Below are 19,961 nucleotides of genomic sequence, written 5' to 3' on the forward strand. Positions count from 1 at the left end.
CAGGTGATAGAAATGTTACACCAGTCCTACCTGTCTGCCTCATATTAATGGTCTTGTTACATTCTGTCCCCTGGGATGTGTATGACCTATTAATATGAGTATACAGGTAGTAGAATTGTTACACCAGTCCTACCTGTCTGCTTCATATTAATGGTCTTTTTACATTATGTCCCCCAGGATGTGTATGACCTATTAATATGGGTATACAGGTGATAGAAATGTTACACCAGTCCTACCTGTATCCTCATATTAATGGTCTTCTTACATTCTGTCCCCTGGGATGTGTGTGACCTATTAATATGGGCATACAGGTAATAGAAATGTTACACCAGTCCTACCTGTCTGCCTCATATTAATGGTCTTGCTACATTCTGTCCCCTGGGATGTGTATGACCTATTAATATGAGTATACAGGTGATAGAAATGTTACACCAGTCCTACCTGTATCCTCATATTAATGGTCTTCTTACATTCTGTCCCCCCGGGGTGTGTATGACCTATTAAAATGGGCATACAGGTAGTAGAAATGTTACACCAGTCCTACCTGTCTTCCTCATATTAATGGTCTTCTTACATTCTGTCCCCTGGGATGTGTGTGACCTATTAATATGGGCATACAGGTGATAGAAATGTTACACCAGTCCTACCTGTCTGCCTCATATTAATGGTCTTGTTACATTCTGTCCCCCAGGACGTGTATGACCTATTAATATGGGTATACAGGAGATAGAAATGTTACACTCGTCCTACCTGTATCCTCCTACTAATGGTCTTCTTACATTCTGTCCCCTGGGATGTGTGTGACCTATTAATATGGGCATACAGGTGATAGAAATGTTACAACAGTCCTACCTGTCTTCCTCATATTAATGGTCTTCTTACATTCTGTCCCCTGGGATGTGTATGACCTATTAATATGGGCATACAGGTGATAGAAATGTTACACCAGTCCTACCTGTATCCTCATATTAATGGTCTTCTTAAATTCTGTCCCCCGGGGTGTGTATGACCTATTAATATGGGCATACAGGTAGTAGAAATGTTACACCAGTCCTACCTGTATCCTCATATTAATGGTCTTCTTACATTCTGTCCCCTGGGATGTGTGTGACCTATTAATATGGGCATACAGGTGATAGAAATGTTACACCAGTCCTACCTGTCTGCCTCATATTAATGGTCTTGTTACATTCTGTCCCCTCCCCGGGATGTGTATGACCTATTAATATTTAATATATTATGTCTGTATGTTAATGATTTTTTCCAGGGTCCGGGGCGTGCGGTGCTGTAAGAAATTCCTGCTTCCTGTCTTCATTGTAATGCTTACTTCCTCCCATCAGTGTCAGTTCTGGTGCTGGAATCCCACGCTTGCGCCCTGCACTCTCTCAGAAATACATACTTCATCCTACCTGCTGTGGGCACTGCATTCAGTGATTTTCTGCGCAGGTGACTTCTGCTCCAGAGACCTCCAGTGTGCACGCCGATAAGGTGCTCTCCCCACTTCCTCCCTGAACAGTCATCACTAGGAACCTAGTGTAGTGAAGTGGGGAGAGCACCTTATCAGCACGCACACTGGAGGTCACTGGTGCTGAAGTCTCCTGCACAGAAGATCCCTGAATGCAATGCACACAGAAGTGTGGAAAAGGTACAGATTGTGGATGGAGTGCAGTGCACAGGTGCGGGATTCCAGCGCCAGAACTGACGCTGATGGGAGGGGATAGTATTGTAATGAAGACAGGAGATAGAGATTTCAAACAGCACTGCACGCCCCGGACCCTGGAAGAAATCATTATCATAAAGAAAGAATATAACATTTCTCAGTATCAAGACCATTAATATGAGGATACAGGTAGGACTGGTGTAACATTTCTACTACCTGTATGCCCATATTACTAGGTCATACACGTCCCGGGGCACAGATTCCCATTAAAGTGCCCTGTAAGCAGGATTGTGCTCAGTGACTACAGACACTGTCAGGATGGTGCCGTTATACTGACTACAGTTCCCCTGTCAACAGGATTGTGCTCAGTGACTACAGACACTGTCAGGATGGTGCCGTTATACTGACTACAGTGGCCCTGTCAGCAGGATTGTGCTCGGTGACTGCAGACACTGTCAGGATGGTGCGGTTATGCTGACTACAGTGCCCCTGTCAACAGGATTGTGCTCGGTGACTACAGACACTGTCAGGATGGTGCGGTTATACTGACTACAGTGACCTGTCAGTAGGATTGTGCTCAGTGACTACAGACACTGTCAGGATGGTGTCGTTATACTGATTACAGTGACCTGTCAGTAGGATTGTGCTCAGTGACTACAGACACTGTAAGGATGGTGCCGTTATACTGACTACAGTGCCCCTGTCAGCAAGATTGTGCTCAGTGACTACAGACACTGTCAGGATGGTGCCGTTAGGCCGGGGTCACACTAATGGATGTAAAATACGGTCCGTATCTTCCATGCGTAATACGGAGAAATGTCCCCTAAATAGTGCTTCGTACGTCATCCGTAAGCAAGGTGTGGTCGCGTACTTTGCGCATGTCAGCATCTGTGTGTAATCCGGGCAGGCTTTTAAAATGGACATATAATGGAGCCCTATGACAGGTTTTCAAACACAAACGAAAGAATAGATATAGACACATAGAATACACATACACATGTCATTGAGACACATTTTATATATATATATATATATATATATATATATATATATATATATATATATATATATATATATATATATATATATATATATAATTTCATAGCGTTCTTCATAGCAGAATAGCTGCTGAAACATTTGCCGGCTTCTGTAAAATCACTCCCCAACCCGACATGAAATGACATATGGTTACATACAGTAAATCATTTCATGTCATGTTTGATGTGTAAAATTTGGGTGGTGTAGGTGTTAATTAAATGGGTAAATTCGTTGTCGAAAAATGCGTGGGCTCCCGCGGTAATTTGTCAACCACAGAGGTAAAGCAGGTGAGTGAGGGCAGATATTATTAGCCATGAGAGGGACCATTGTTTTTGGACCCCCCCCCCGGCTACAAAAATCTGCCCCCAGACACCCCAGTAATGGCGCATCTACAGAGGTTGGACAAAATAATGGAAACACCTGGAAACATCCACAAAAGTTAGTTTAATATGGTGTAGATCCACCTTTTGCGGCGATTACAGCCTCAGTTCTCCGAGGTATGAATTCATACAAGGTGTGAATTGTTTCCAAAGGAATTGTAGCCCATTCTTCAGGTAAAACACCCTCCAGTTCTTTGAGCGACGATGGCGGCGGAAATCGACGTCTGTCTTGAATCTCTAAAATCGTCCATAAATGCTCAATAATGTTGAGGTCTGGGGACTGTGGGGGCCAGATGAGATGCTCAGCTTCATTACAATGTTCCTCGTGCCATGCTTTAACGATTCTAGCTGTATGAATTGGTGGATTATCATTGGGAGAAGGCAGTCTGGATGGAATGCTTCTTTCGGCTGTCTCCAAACGTACACTCGGCCGGAGGTCAGAAATAGGGTAAATGATGATTCGTCTGAGAATATCACATGTTTCCACTGCTCGAGGGACCAATTCAGGAGGTTTCTACACCACTCTAAACACTTGGAAACATTTGTCATTGAGAGCAGCGGTTTTCGAATTGCAGCTCTTCCGTGGAATCCAGATTTGTGCAGCTTCCGACGAACAGTTTTCGTGGAAACTGGGTTCTGTAGGTGTTCATTGAGCTCAGCAGTGATTTTCGGAGCCGTGGTCTTGCGATCCTCTCTCACAATTCGCTTTAGAGTCCGACGGTCTCTCTCAGTCAACTTCGACTTTCGGCCGGACCTGTGCTTTGCTGCGGACGTTTTTCCTTCTCTTTCAAACTCAGTCATTACTTTGGAGACAGTACCTCTTGGCACGCCAAGCATACGGGCACTTTCTGTTACACTAGCGCCTGCCATACCAGCACCAACAATTTGGCCTCTTTGAAAATCCGAGAGGTCTGCCATTGGTATCAGGATCTTATCAATGTTCTTACAATTCTGCAAAACAAACAGTTAATTTACATACACATATGACATAACACAAATAATCAACTACAAAACATTACCATATGTCACGGTTTGCATGTTTATAACATGTTCGAAGATTATGATGCCAAAACGTTAGGTGTTTCCATTATCTTGTCCAACCCCTGTATAAGATGTGCCATTTCTAGCACTTATCCTCTCTATTCCCATTGCCCTGTAGTGGGGGGGCTAATGGATTAATATAACAAAGGGTTAATGTCACCATTCCATTGTAAGGTGACATTGAGCCGATTAATAACGGAGAGGTGTCAATAAGACACCGATCCATTAACCCTAGACTATGAATGGGTTAAAAACCACACAGACATTAACTAAAAAGTCTTTTAATGAAATTAAGACACCAAGTTTTTGACAAATTTTTATTACTCTGGTAATCCCAAAAAAACCATGACCTGCAAAAAAAAATAACATAAAAAATCACCAATAACCTTACCTCTCCGCCGTTCAGTCATGTCCCACGCTGTAATCCTTTGCAAGGGGTTAAATAGTTTACAATGAGGACCAGTGCTAATGTGACCAGCCCCATTGTAAACCAGTGCCAGAATGACTTAGTTCAGCTCTGCGCAGCCTCAATGGCTGCCTGTAGATGAACTAATTACCGTGGGAAAGTTTCTGACTTTTCCCACGCTCATTAGTTCACTTCAGGTCAGCCGGGGACTCCCGCTGACGTCTCTGAGGCTGCGGGGAGTCCCCGGCTGACCTGAAGTGAACTAATGAGCGTGGGAAAAATGTCATAAATTTTCCCACGGTAATTAGTTCATCACCAGGCAGCCATTGAGGCTGCGCAGAGCTGAATTAATTCATTCTGAAGTAGCTTACAGTGGGGCTGGTTGCATTAGCACCGGTGCTCATTGTAAACTATTTAACCCCTTGTGAAGGATTACAGTGTGGGACATGACTGAACGGTGGAGAGGTAAGGATATTGGTGATTTTTTATGTTTTTTTTACCAGAGTAATAAAAATTTGTCAAAATCTTGGTGTCTTAATTTCATTAAAATACTTTTTAATTAATGTCTGTGTTTTTTTTAACCCTTTATCACTATAGAGTTAATAATGGATTGGGGGGGGGGGGGGCAAAAGCAATGGTCCCTCTCAATGTTATAAAAATCTGCCCTCACTCACCTGCTTTACCTCTCTGGTTGACAAATTTCCGAGGGACCCCACGCATTTTTTGACAACGAATTAACCCCTTAAATTAACACCTACACCTCCAAAATTTTACGCACAAGCCCAAGAAACATGAAATGATTTACTGTATGTAACCATGTGTCATTTCATGTCGGGTTGGGGAATGATTTTACAGAAGCCGGCAATTGAATTAGCGGCTATTCTGCTATGAAGAACTCTTATGAATTTTAAATAGATATGTGTCTCAATATCATGTGTATATATCTATTCTTTTGTTTCTTTATTAAACCTGTCAGTGTGATTTTACTGTATCGCGCACTGAATTGCCGGCTTTTCTAAAGGACACCGGGTGCGTATTTCTCGCAAGTCACACTTCTGGTCCGTGAATCATTTGTCCGTCTTATTAAGAGGTTGTGAGCCAGAAGCCCTGCATTCCCTGTGTGAACATTGCCACATGCGGATTTTTTTTTCTGCACTGGTGTACCACACGGACAATCCCTGATTGTAGGCTGGCTGTTTCATTTGGTATTTATGCACCTGTGCAGCTGCCATTTTACTTGGGTCCGCTGCACCCTGGATTAGTGCAGATGCATTTGGGCCTGTCTGGTTTGGAAGAGAGCTTACACTCTACAATGAGGTGGGGGAGATGCAAAGTACAGGTGTGTATTTACAATGATGTATTTACAATGATGGTCCAGCCATCTTGAGAAGGTGGGGGACAGAGATAGTGAATGGGCTACATACTCACACTTGCACATAAAATGACTGATTAGTGAATGTGATAGGCTGCTCTGAATAGATGTGTTTTGAGAGAGTGCCTAAAACTGTGAAAATTGTGGATAGTCCTAATTTCTTGGGGTAGAGCATTCCTGAGGATTGGCGCAGCGCGGGAGAAGTCTTGGAGTCGGGAGTGGGAGGTACAGATTAGTGCAGAGGTTAGTCGAAAGTCTTTTGCAGAGCGCAGCAGTCAGCTAGGCCGATAGACAGAAATGAAGGAGGAGATGTAGGGGGGGTGCTACACTGTGGAGAGCTTTGTGGGTGAGAACAAGTATTTTGAATTGGACCCTATAATGAATGGGCAGCCAATGTAAGGACTGGCGAAGAGCGGACGCGTCCGAGTACCGATTAGCCAGGTAGATGACCCTAGCCTAGCTGCTGCATTAAGTATGGAATGGAGAGGGGAAAGTCGAGTAGCGGGGAGGCCAATTAATAGAGCGTTGCAGTAATCCAGGCGGGAGTGGATCAATGCTACAGTGAGGGTTTTTGTTGTTTCCATGGTGAGAAAAGGGCGAATTCTGGAGATGTTCTTTAGGTGTAGGCGGAAAGAGCGGGCAAGACATTGTATATGGGATGTGAAGGAGAGGTTGGTGTCAAACATAACACCCAGAAAGCGCGCGCCTGCTGCTGGGGTGTTGTTATGGTGCCACCCATGGAGAGGGAAATGTCAGATTTAGGGAGGTTAGTAGATGGCGGGAGCAGAAGAAGTTCAGTTTTTGAGAGGTTAAGTTTCAGATAGAGAGCGGACATGACGTTGGAGACTGCGGACAGACAGTCACTGGCGTTCTGTAGTACAGAGGGGGTAAGGTCGGGGAATGACGTATATAAATGTGTATCATCAGCATAAAGATGTTACTGAAAGCCAAATCTGCTGATGGTCTGTCAAATTGGGGCCGTGTAGAGAGAGAAGAAAAGGGGGCCAAGGACTGAGCCCTGAGGTACCCCGACAGCGAGAGGAAGAGGAGATGACGTGGAGCCAGCGAACAAAACACTGAAGGAGCGGTCAGAGAGATAGGAGGAGAACCAGGAGAGAGCAGTGTCCTTAATGCCTAGTGACTGGAGCCTATGGAGTAGGAGACGGTGGTCAACAGTGTCGAAAGCTGCAGAAAGGTCGAGGGGCGCTACCTGCTCAAGGGTGGTTGTAAGAGTGTTGTTGTAGTGATGAAAAGCCAGATCAGGACAGGAAAAAAAGGAGATTGGGGCCAGGGAAGATTGTAGGGAGTCTGAAAGTGTTTGAGGGTTAATGGCTTGTAGATTTCTGACTGTGTGATAGGTAGGAGTGTGCTGGTGTGGGCGAGGATTTGTGAGCGTGAAGGAAAGAATGTTGTGGTCAGAGAGGGGAAGCGGTGAGTTATTTAAGTAGGACGTTGAGCAAAGCCGGACAAAGACCAGGTCAAGGGTGTTACCGTCTTTGTGTGTCACAGAGGTTGAGAGCTGTGAGAGGCCGAGAGAGGTGGTTAGTGATAGAAGCTGGGATGCATATGTGGAAGTAGGGCTGTTAATGGGGATGTTAAAGTCTCCCAGGATAAGAGTTGGTAGTTCTGAGGACATGAAGTGCAGCAGCCAGGCTGAAAAGTGGTCAAGGAAGTGGGTGGGTGAGCCTGGGGACCGGTATATGACCGCTATTCTGAGGGAGAGGTGACGGAAGAGCCTGATGGTATGGACCTCAAAAGAAGGGAATGAGAGTAATGGAACTGGGGGGATGACCTGGAAAGTGCATTGTGGGGACAGGAGTATGCCGACTCCACCACCAGGTCTGTTTGTGGGTCTCGGGGAATGGGAGAGTTGTAAGCCACCATAGGAAATGGCAGCAGGAGAGACAGTGTCAGAATCCTGAATCCAGGTTTCAGTGAGGGCCAACAGATTCAGAGAGTTGTTCAGAAAGTAGTTATGCAGGAAAGGAAGCTTGTTACATACAGATCGTGGATTCCAGAGGGCACAATTGAAAGATGGAGATGAAGGAGTGCAAGTAATATTACTGAGATTATTTTGGTTTTGATATGGGGTAGGGTAGGGGTTAGGGGGATGGTGGACCAGGGTTGGGGAGATGTCCCCTGAAATCAGTAGGAGTAAGAACATAAAGAGCAAGTAGTTATTTGAAATGTTAGCAGTTTTTTTGTGCGATGTGTTTGGGCAAGATGGACGGAGGTAACCTCAGGAAGGTGAGAAGTGCATGGTTGCTGTACATGGGAGAGGGAAGGAGAAGAGGGGCTGATGTGTCTTAGTGGTGATGGAGGGGGGATGGGGCGGTGAATGTGGATGGCAAGGGAACACAGGAGGATGAAAATAAAGCACATGGCTAAAATTTGCACTGCTTTGCACTGTGCCTGAAAAATATTTCCCGATTACATGGAGGGGATTGGCGCACTCAGTTTGTTGTAAGAAAAAATTCCTGTTAGCCCTTAGAAAAATTAAAAGCTTGGGGCTAACACACAATCTTGGTGGTCAAAGTGTAACTGATTTTTTCTTTACTGCCCAATGGCATAAAAGTCAGTGACACACGCGTGGTGTCAATATGATCACTGCACTCCTACATGAATTCATTGAGAGGTGTCGTTTGTAAAATGGGGTCACTTATGCGGGTTCAGCTGTCCTGGCACCTCAGGGGCTCGGTCAATGTGACTTGGCACCCTCAAACCAGTCCAGCAAAATCTGAACTCCAATATTGGCGCCTTTTCCCTTCTGAGCTTTGCACTGTGCCTCAAAAATAGTATTCCCCCACATATGGGGTATCGGTGTACTCAAGAGAAATTACTCAACAAATTTTGGGGTCCATTTTTTCCTGTTAACCTTGTCAAAATAAAAAATTAATTGGATCTGAAGTAAATTTTTTGTGAAAAAAAGTTAAATGATCTTTTTTTTTTCCACATACCAAAAATTATTGAAGCACCTGAAGGGTTAATGAACTTCTTGAATGTGGTTTTGAGTACCTTGAGGGGTGCAGTTTTTAGAAAGGCTTCACTTTTGGGTGTCTTCATCATATAGACCCCTCAAAGTGACTTTAAATGTGAGGTGGTCCCTTAACATGCAAACCACCCTCGGGAGTAAAGGGGTTAAGGTCACCGCCCAGTGACGCAAGACAATGCATTACATTCGCCACGCCATCACGACTGTGAAAATAGGACTTTCACATCCATCATATTTATTAGCCTGTCTGCAGCAAGGGCCATAAATCTGTCAGCTCTGCATTGCTGCTTTCCATGAGCTAATCCTCTGGAATGACCTGTTTGTCGAGGACAGGTGGTCCCAGCCCCAGCGGAGAGTCATGTGAAGCTTCATAGATTGCTACCGGTGCTTCACTGTGAGGAGTCTGAGATGGCTTCTAGATTTACAATCATATTTATAGCTGCTAGGGGGATCGGGAGCTGGCAGCGCTTTGGACGCAGCACATGTTCGCTGCCGGCTTTTGAACGCAGGTGATTCCGCGTGTGATCACTGAACCATATAATTCAGAAGAAAAATTAGAGTAACTATAAACCACATTAGAATATAAGAAAAAGTATATAAATCTTTATTAATTCAAATATAAAAAACATGGCAGACATATAAACACATAATAGAGGTAGATACAAAAGGAATAATCCCAGTGCAGCGCAAGGTATCAAGATCCCTACATATAAAGTGGCAACGAGCAAAAGAGCCGTATACTATCAATATGTGGCATAAAATAGAGAAAAAGGCATACTATGCTAAGTATCAAAGGACAATATCTATATATATCTAAGACATCCAAATATGGTATAGCGCATAGGGCCCGTGATCACTGAACCGTGCGGATTCCCCGCTTCCGATACATTGTATTAGTGAAATTCTGTGTCGGCAAGAGAAATTGACATGCTGCGATCTGGAGAGAAACGTCGCATCTGTGCACCACTGTGCTGTAACATTTGGACGCTGCACAAGCACGCAGCGTCAGACTAGCAGCTGATCGTCTGCACGTACCCTTATAGTCGGGCGTGCAGAGAGTGGCTGGGTCCACAGCCTGTGGAGAATTATTCTTCTGTAAAATATCACACTATATCAGGAAGACTAGGCACCCTAAATCACACTTCTAGAAAACCTGCATGCACACTGCACCCATCTGCATCTATACTGTACCAGACAGATACAACGTGGACAGTATGGGTGTGGAGGTGCCGGCGGGCACACAGTATGGGTGTGAAGATGCCGGCGGGCGCGCAGTATGAGTGCGGAGATGCCAGCGAATGAAATATGGATGTGGAGCTGCCGGTGGGAGCAATTTGGAATGTGGAGGTGCCAGCAAGCGCAGTATGGGTGTGGAGGTGACGGCAGGTGCAGTATGGGTGCGGAGGTGTCTGCGGATAAAGTATGGGTATGGAGCTACCGGTGGGAGCAGTTTGAAATGTGGAGGTGCCAGTGGGAGCAGTATGGATGCGGAGGTGTCGGCGGATGAAGTATGGGTGTGGAGGTGCCGGTGGGAGCAGTTTGGAATGTTCAGGTGTCGGCAGGCGCAGTATGGGTGTGGAGGTTCAGGTGGGAGGAGTTTGGAAAGTGGAGGTGTCGGTGGATGAAGTATGGGTGTGGAAGTGCCGGTGGGAGCAGTTTGGAATGTTCAGGTGTCGGCAGGCGCAGTATGGGTGTGGAGGTTCAGGTGGGAGGAGTTTGGAAAGGTGGAGGTGCCTATGGATGAAGTATGGGTGTGGAAGTGCCGGTGGGAACAGTTTGGAATGTGGAGGTGCCGATGGGTGGAGGTGCCGGCAGATGAAGTATGGGCGTGGAGGTGCCGGTGGGAGCAATTTGGAATGTGGAGGTGCCGGCAGATGAAGTATGGGCGTGGAGATGCCGGTGGGAGCAGTTTGGAATGTTCAGGTGCCGGCAGGCGCAGTATGGGTGCGGAGGTCCCGGGGGATGAAATATGGGTGTGGAGGTGCCAGTGGAAGGAGTTTGGAATGTCGAGGTGCCGGCAGGCGCAGTATGAGTGTGAAGGTGCCAGGGGATGAAGTATGAGTGTGGAGGTGCTGGCGGATACAGTTTGGGATGTGTAGGTCCCGGCGGGCGCAGTATAAATGCGGGAGCGGACACTGGCATATTAGTAGCAGTTAGTTTTTTTTTTTTTATATGTGAAATGAATATATTTTTGAATATTTACAAGTAGAAAAAAATGTAGGAATGTTTGTATCTGTTTTAGATCTTCATCAGTGTAAGATTCAAATGACTAAGATTCAGCCGGATTGCGAGTGTGTCTGGAAGAGATAGGCGGTTTGTAGTGACAGCCTGAACGTGGCATCCACCGCTGGCTACAAGTTTTCTGCTACTTATTACATACACGATGGCCTGCCGAGGTTGTGGCCATTTATCTGTTCTGGAAATTCAGGAACCCGAGGGAGATCCGCCCTGTCCGCATTAAGCGCTGATTCCAGAACCATGTGTAGGGAGAGACCTGCAGCCTCCTTGTCCCGTGCTGAGGCCCCGACTTCACATGAGAAGATCTGTGATACACCGGGGCCCTGGGACGAGACATCGGTCACACACCGGGGCCCTGGGACGAGACATCGGTCACACACCGGGGCCCTGGGACGAGACATCGGTCACACACCGGGGCCCTGGGACGAGACATCGGTCACACACCGGGGCCCTGGGACGAGACATCGGTCACACTTCAGGGCAGCTTTTTTGTCATCATCTGGATATTACTGGACCCAAAATGGAGGTCCCAGAGTCCCGACCTGAACCCAACTTCAGCAGAACCCAAACTGCTCATCTCGCACAGGAAAACCCCAGTACATGTCCGTATTACACAGGAGACCACAGGACAGTCGCAGATGGGGTCACAGCCGGCCATGGTTGCAGAGGCTTCCTGTGTTGGGAGCAGCTAGATGTGAGGGACTTGTACATATCCACAAGCTCACCGGCCATCTTCTGTTACAGGGAGCTGAGCTTACTGAGCGGAGGAGAAGAGAACCAGACCAGCGGCTTCATCCAGCTGCATTCGTAAGTAAAGGAGTGCCGCTCCTCTAGTGCGCAATGCCTCGGCGAGTCTGCCGCTGGTATCAGTGGCCCCAGTATCAGGTGTACCAACTGGGATTCACCCCATAAAGTGTGTCTGTACCCGGGGCCCGTATCTACAGTAATCCCTGTAATGTACCCGGGGCCCGTATCTACAGTAATCTCTGTAATGTACCTGGGGCCTGTATCTACAGAAATCCCTGTAATGTACCCGGGACCAGTATCTACATTAATCCCTGTAATGTACCTCTGTACCCGGGGCCCGTATCTACAGTAATCCCTGTAATATACCCGGGGCCCGTATCTACAGTAATCCCTGTAATGTACCTGGGGCCTGTATCTACAGTAATCCCTGTAATGTACCCGGAGCCAGTATCTACAGTATTCCCTGTAATGTATCTCTGTACCCGGGGCCTGTATCTACAGTAATCCCTGTAATGTACCTCTGTACCCGGGGGCTCGTATCTACAGTAATCCCTGTAATGTACCTCTGTACCCGGGGCCTGTATTTACAGTAATCCCGATAATGAACCTCTGTACCCAGGGCCCGTATCAACAGTAATCCCTGTAATGTACCTCTGTACCCGGGGCCCGTATCTACAGTAATCCCTGTAATGTACCTCTGTACCTGGGGCCCGTATCTACAGTAATCCCTGTAATGTACCTCTGTACCCGGGGCCAGTATCTACATTAATCCCTGTAATGTACCTCTGTACTCGGGGCCAGTATCTACATTAATCCCTGTAATGTACCTCTCTACCTGGGGCCCGTATTTACAGTAATCCCTGTAATGAACCTCTGTATCCGGGGCCCGTATCTACAGTAATCCCTGTAATGTACCTCGGGCTCGTATCTACAGTAATCCCTGTAATGTATCTCTGTACCCGGGGCCAGTATCTGCATTAATCCCTGTAACGTACCTCTGTACCTGGGACCCGTATTTACAGTAATCCCTGTAATGAACCTCTGTACCCGCGTCCCGTATCTACAGTAATCCCTGTAATGTACCTCTGTACCCGGGGCCTGTATCTACAGTAATCCCTGTAATGTACCTCTGTACCCGGGGCCTGTATCTAGAGTAATCCCTGTAATATACCTCTGTACCCGGGGCCTGTATCTACAGTAATCCCTGTAATGTACCTCTGTACCCGGTGCCTGTATCTAGAGTAATCCCTGTAATGTGTCTCTGTACCCGCGGCCTGTATCTACAGTAATCCCTGTAATGTACCTCTGTATCCCGGGGCCTGTATCTACAGTAATCCCTGTAATGTACCGCTGTATCCCGGGGCCTGTATCTAGAGTAATCCCTGTAATGTACCTCTGTACCCGGGGCCTCTATCTACAGTAATCCCTGTAATGTTCCTCTGTACCCGGGGCCTGTATCTACAGTATCCCTGTAATGCTCCTCTGTACCCGGGGCCTGTTTCTACAGTAATCCCTGTAATGTACCTCTGTACCCGGGGCCTGTATCTAGAGTAATCCCTGTAATGTACCTCTGTACCCGCGTCCCGTATCTACAGTAATCCCTGTAATGTACCTCTGTACCCCGGGGCCTGTATCTACAGTAATCCCTGTAATGTACCTCTGTACCCGGGGCCTCTATCTACAGTAATCCCTGTAATTTACCTCTGTACCCGGGGCTTGTATCTAGAGTAATCCCTGTAATGTATCTCTGTGTCCGGGGCCCGTATCTACAGTAATCCCTGTAATGCTCCTCTGTACCCTGGGCCCGTATCTACAGTAATCCCTGTAATGTACCTCTGTACCCGGGGCCTGTATCTAGAGTAATCCCTGTAATGTATCTCTGTGTCCGGGGCCCGTATCTACAGTAATCCCTGTAATGCTCCTCTGTACCCGGGGCTCGTATCTACAGTAATCCCTGTAAAGTACCTCTGTACCCGGGGCCTGTATCTAGAGTAATCCCTGTAATGTATCTCTGTGTCCGGGGCCCGTATCTACAGTAATCCCTGTAATGTACCTCTGTACCCGGGGCCTGTATCTAGAGTAATCCCTGTAATGTACCTCTGTACCCGCGTCCCGTATCTACAGTAATCCCTGTAATGTACCTCTGTACCCGGGGCCTGTATCTACAGTAATCCCTGTAATGTACCTTTGTACCCCGGGGCCTGTATCTAGAGTAATCCCTGTAATGTACCTCTGTACCCGGGGCCTCTATCTACAGTAATCCCTGTAATTTACCTCTGTACCCGGGGCTTGTTTCTAGAGTAATCCCTGTAATGTATCTCTGTGTCCGGGGCCCGTATCTACAGTAATCCCTGTAATGCTCCTCTGTACCCTGGGCCCGTATCTACAGTAATCCCTGTAATGTACCTCTGTACCCGGGGCCTGTATCTAGAGTAATCCCTGTAATGTATCTCTGTGTCCGGGGCCCGTATCTACAGTAATCCCTGTAATGCTCCTCTGTACCCGGGGCTCGTATCTACAGTAATCCCTGTAAAGTACCTCTGTACCCGGGGCCTGTATCTAGAGTAATCCCTGTAATGTATCTCTGTGTCCGGGTCCCGTATCTACAGTAATCCCTGTAATGTACCTCTGTACCCGGGGCCTGTATCTAGAGTAATCCCTGTAATGTACCTCTGTACCCGCGTCCCGTATCTACAGTAATCCCTGTAATGTACCTCTGTACCCGGGGCCTCTATCTACAGTAATCCCTGTAATTTACCTCTGTACCCGGGGCTTGTATCTAGAGTAATCCCTGTAATGTATCTCTGTGTCCGGGGCCCGTATCTACAGTAATCCCTGTAATGCTCCTCTGTACCCTGGGCCCGTATCTACAGTAATCCCTGTAATGTACCTCTGTACCCGGGGCCTGTATCTAGAGTAATCCCTGTAATGTACCTCTGTACCCGGGGCCTGTATCTAGAGTAATCCTTGTAATGTACCTCTGTACCCGGGGCCTGTATCTACAGTAATCCCTGTAATGTACCTCTGTACCCAGGGCTAGTATCTACAGTAATCCCTGTAATGTACCTCTGTACCCAGGGCTCGTATCTACAGTAATCCCTGTAATGTACCTCTGTACCCGTGGTCTGTATCTAGAGTAATCCCTGTAATGTACCTCTGTACCCGGGGCCCGTATCTACAGTAATCCCTGTAATGTACCTCTGTACCCGGGGCCTGTATCTACAGTAATCCCTGTAATGTACCTCTGTACCCGGGGCCTGTATCTACAGTAATCCCTGTAATGTACCTCTATACCCGGGGCTCGTGTCTACAGTAATCCCTGTAATGTACCTCTGTACCCGGGGCCTGTTTCTACAGTAATCCCTGTAATGTACCTCTGTACCCGGGGCCTGTTTCTACAGTAATCCCTGTAATGTACCTCTGTACCCAGGGCTCGTATCTACAGTAATCCCTGTAATGTACCTCTGTACCCGTGGCCTGTATCTAGAGTAATCCCTGTAATGTACCTCTGTACCCGGGGCCCGTATCTACAGTAATCCCTGTAATGTACCTCTGTACCCGGGGCCTGTATCTACAGTAATCCCTGTAATGTACCTCTGTACCCGGGGCCTGTATCTACAGTAATCCCTGTAATGTACCTCTATACCCGGGGCTCGTGTCTACAGTAATCCCTGTAATGTACCTCTGTACCCGGGGCCTGTTTCTACAGTAATCCCTGTAATGTACCTCTGTACCCGGGGCCTGTTTCTACAGTAATCCCTGTAATGTACCTCTGTACCCGGGGCCAGTATCTGCATTAATCCCTGTAACGTACCTCTGTACCTGGGACCCGTATTTACAGTAATCCCTGTAATGAACCTCTGTACCCGCGTCCCGTATCTACAGTAATCCCTGTAATGTACCTCTGTACCCGGGGCCTGTATCTACAGTAATCCCTGTAATGTACCTCTGTACCCGGGGCCTGTATCTAGAGTAATCCCTGTAATATACCTCTGTACCCGGGGCCTGTATCTACAGTAATCCCTGTAATGTACCTCTGTACCCGGTGCCTGTATCTAGAGTAATCCCTGTAATGTGTCTCTGTACCCGCGGCCTGTATCTACAGTAATCCCTGTAATGTACCTCTGTATCCCGGGGCCTGTATCTACAGTAATCCCTGTAATGTACCGCTGTATCCCGGGGCCTGTATCTAGAGTAATCCCTGTAATGTACCTCTGTACCCGGGGCCTCTATCTACAGTAATCCCTGTAATGTTCCTCTGTACCCGGGGCCTGTATCTACAGTATCCCTGTAATGCTCCTCTGTACCCGGGGCCTGTTTCTACAGTAATCCCTGTAATGTACCTCTGTACCCGGGGCCTGTATCTAGAGTAATCCCTGTAATGTACCTCTGTACCCGCGTCCCGTATCTACAGTAATCCCTGTAATGTACCTCTGTACCCCGGGGCCTGTATCTACAGTAATCCCTGTAATGTACCTCTGTACCCGGGGCCTCTATCTACAGTAATCCCTGTAATTTACCTCTGTACCCGGGGCTTGTATCTAGAGTAATCCCTGTAATGTATCTCTGTGTCCGGGGCCCGTATCTACAGTAATCCCTGTAATGCTCCTCTGTACCCTGGGCCCGTATCTACAGTAATCCCTGTAATGTACCTCTGTACCCGGGGCCTGTATCTAGAGTAATCCCTGTAATGTATCTCTGTGTCCGGGGCCCGTATCTACAGTAATCCCTGTAATGCTCCTCTGTACCCTGGGCCCGTATCTACAGTAATCCCTGTAATGTACCTCTGTACCTGGGGCCTGTATCTAGAGTAATCCCTGTAATGTATCTCTGTGTCCGGGTCCCGTATCTACAGTAATCCCTGTAATGTACCTCTGTACCCGGGGCCTTTATCTAAAGTAATCCCTGTAATGTACCTCTGTACCCGCGTCCCGTATCTACAGTAATCCCTGTAATGTACCTCTGTACCTGGGGCCTCTATCTACAGTAATCCCTGTAATTTACCTCTGTACCCGGGGCTTGTATCTAGAGTAATCCCTGTAATGTATCTCTGTGTCCGGGGCCCGTATCTACAGTAATCCCTGTAATGCTCCTCTGTACCCTGGGCCCGTATCTACAGTAATCCCTGTAATGTACCTCTGTACCCGGGGCCTGTATCTAGAGTAATCCCTGTAATGTACCTCTGTACCCGGGGCCTGTATCTAGAGTAATCCTTGTAATGTACCTCTGTACCCGGGGCCTGTATCTACAGTAATCCCTGTAATGTACCTCTGTACCCAGGGCTAGTATCTACAGTAATCCCTGTAATGTACCTCTGTACCCAGGGCTCGTATCTACAGTAATCCCTGTAATGTACCTCTGTACCCGTGGCCTGTATCTAGAGTAATCCCTGTAATGTACCTCTGTACCCGGGGCCCGTATCTACAGTAATCCCTGTAATGTACCTCTGTACCCGGGGCCTGTATCTACAGTAATCCCTGTAATGTACCTCTGTACCCGGGGCCTGTATCTACAGTAATCCCTGTAATGTACCTCTATACCCGGGGCTCGTGTCTACAGTAATCCCTGTAATGTACCTCTGTACCCGGGGCCTGTTTCTACAGTAATCCCTGTAATGTACCTCTGTACCCGGGGCCTGTTTCTACAGTAATCCCTGTAATGTACCTCTGTACCCGGGGCCTGTATTTACAGTAATCCCTGTAATGTACCTCTGTACCCGGGGCCTGTATCTACAGTAATCCCTGTAATGTACCTCTGTATCCCGGGGCCTGTATCTACAGTAATCCCTGTAATGTACCTCTGTATCCCGGGGCCTGTATCTAGAGTAATCCCTGTAATGTTCCTCTGTACCCGGGGCCTGTATCTACAGTATCCCTGTAATGCTCCTCTGTACCCGGGGCCCGTATCTACAGTAATCCCTGTAATGTACCTCTGTACCCGGGGCCTGTATCTACAGTAATCCCTGTAATGTACCTCTGTACCCGGGGCCTGTAACTACAGTAATCCCTGTAATGTACCTCTATACCCAGGGCTCGTATCTACAGTAATCCCTGTAATGTACCTCTGTACCCGGGGCCCGTTTCTACAGTAATCCCTGTAATGTACCTCTGTACCCGGGGCCTGTTTCTACAGTAATCCCTGTAATGTACCTCTGTACCCGGGGCCTGTATCTAGAGTAATCCCTGTAATGTACCTCTGTACCCGCGTCCCGTATCTACAGTAATCCCTGTAATGTACCTCTGTACCCGGGGCCTGTATCTACAGTAATCCCTGTAATGTACCTCTGTACCCCGGGGCCTGTATCTAGAGTAATCCCTGTAATGTACTTCTGTACCCGGGGCCTCTATCTACAGTAATCCCTGTAATTTACCTCTGTACCCGGGGCTTGTATCTAGAGTAATCCCTGTAATGTATCTCTGTGTCCGGGGCCCGTATCTACAGTAATCCCTGTAATGCTCCTCTGTACCCTGGGCCCGTATCTACAGTAATCCCTGTAATGTACCTCTGTACCCGGGGCCTGTATCTAGAGTAATCCCTGTAATGTATCTCTGTGTCCGGGGCCCGTATCTACAGTAATCCCTGTAATGCTCCTCTGTACCTGGGGCTCGTATCTACAGTAATCCCTGTAATGTACCTCTGTACCCGGGGCCTGTATCTAGAGTAATCCCTGTAATGTATCTCTGTGTCCGGGGCCCGTATCTACAGTAATCCCTGTAATGCTCCTCTGTAACTGGGGCTCGTATCTACAGTAATCCCTGTAAAGTACCTCTGTACCTGGGGCCTGTATCTAGAGTAATCCCTGTAATGTACCTCTGTACCCGGGGCCCGTATCTACAGTAATCCCTGTAAAGTACCTCTGTACCCGGGGCCTGTTTCTACAGTAATCCCTGTAATGTACCTCTGTGCCCGTGGCCTGTATCTACAGTAATCCCTGTAATGTACCTCTTTTCCCGTGAACTTGTCCACATTTTTTTCTTTTTTCTTTTATTGGATTTTCTGTATTATTGAAGTGTAAAGGAAATGATACGAGGTTTTCTAAATATTTTAAAAATTTAAATCTGACCATAGTGAGATCCATTAGTACTCGGCTCCTGAATCCATACTTTGTAGACCTACCTTCCTGTAATTCCTGCTGCAGTGCTTTGGGGTCTGTCTCTGCAGCTTTCTCTGCAGTCTTTTGGGGTCTGTCTCTCCACCTTTCTCTGCTGTCTTTTGGGGTCTGTCTCTCCACATTTCTCTGCAGTCTTTTGGGGTCTGTCTCTCCACCTTTGTCTGCAGTCTTTTGGGGTCTGTCTCTCCACCTTTGTCTGCAGTCTTTTGGGGTCTGTCTCTCAACCTTTGTCTGCAGTCTTTTGGGGTCTGTCTCTCAACCTTTGTGTGCAGTCTTTAGGGGTTTGTCTCTCAACCTTTGTCTGCAGTCTTTTGGGGTCTGTCTCTCAACCTTTGTCTGCAGTCTTTTGGGGTCTGTCTCTCAACCTTTGTCTGCAGTCTTTTGGGGTCTGTCTCTCAACCTTTGTCTGCAGTCTTTTGGGGTCTGTCAACCTTTGTCTGCAGTCTTTTGGGGTCTGTCAACCTTTGTCTGCAGTCTTTTGGGGTCTGTCTCTCAACCTTTGTGTGCAGTCTTCAGGGGTTTGTCTCTCAACCTTTGTCTGCAGTCTTTTGGGGTCTGTCTCTCCACCTTTGTCTGCAGTCTTTTGGGGTCTGTCTCTCAACCTTTGTCTGCAGTCTTTTGGGGTCTGTCTCCACCTTTGTCTGCAGTCTTTTGGGGTCTGTCTCTCAACCTTTGTCTGCAGTCTTTTGGGGTCTGTCAACCTTTGTCTGCAGTCTTTTGGGGTCTGTCTCTCAACCTTTGTGTGCAGTCTTCAGGGGTTTGTCTCTCAACCTTTGTCTGCAGTCTTTTGGGGTCTGTCTCTCCACCTTTGTCTGCAGTCTTTTGGGGTCTGTCTCTCAACCTTTGTCTGCAGTCTTTTGGGGTCTGTCTCTCAACCTTTGTCTGCAGTCTTTTGGGGTCTGTCTCCACCTTTGTCTGCAGTCTTTTGGGGTCTGTCTCTCCACCTTTGTCTGCAGTCTTTTGGGGTCTGTCTCTC

General features: G+C 47.4%; 1 protein-coding gene across 3 annotated transcripts in view; it reads left to right on the plus strand.

The window, feature by feature from the left end:
* HASPIN (histone H3 associated protein kinase) overlaps positions 1–19,961 on the plus strand; it is a 160,486-nt gene that overhangs the window by 134,880 nt on the left and 5,645 nt on the right. For all 3 annotated transcript variants that reach the window (XR_012227046.1, XM_073561074.1, XM_073561073.1), the window contains one exon: positions 11,872–11,934. Coding sequence is in view for 2 of the 3 variants with exons in the window: in XM_073561074.1 (XP_073417175.1) it covers positions 11,872–11,934 (63 nt within the window). In the remaining variant the exon portion in view is untranslated. The remainder of the gene's footprint in view (positions 1–11,871; positions 11,935–19,961) is intronic.

Source organism: Dendrobates tinctorius, unplaced genomic scaffold (genome assembly GCF_039654945.1).
Source record: "Dendrobates tinctorius isolate UK_male_01 unplaced genomic scaffold, ASM3965494v1 ptg000313l, whole genome shotgun sequence".
NCBI lineage: Eukaryota > Metazoa > Chordata > Amphibia > Anura > Dendrobatidae > Dendrobates > Dendrobates tinctorius.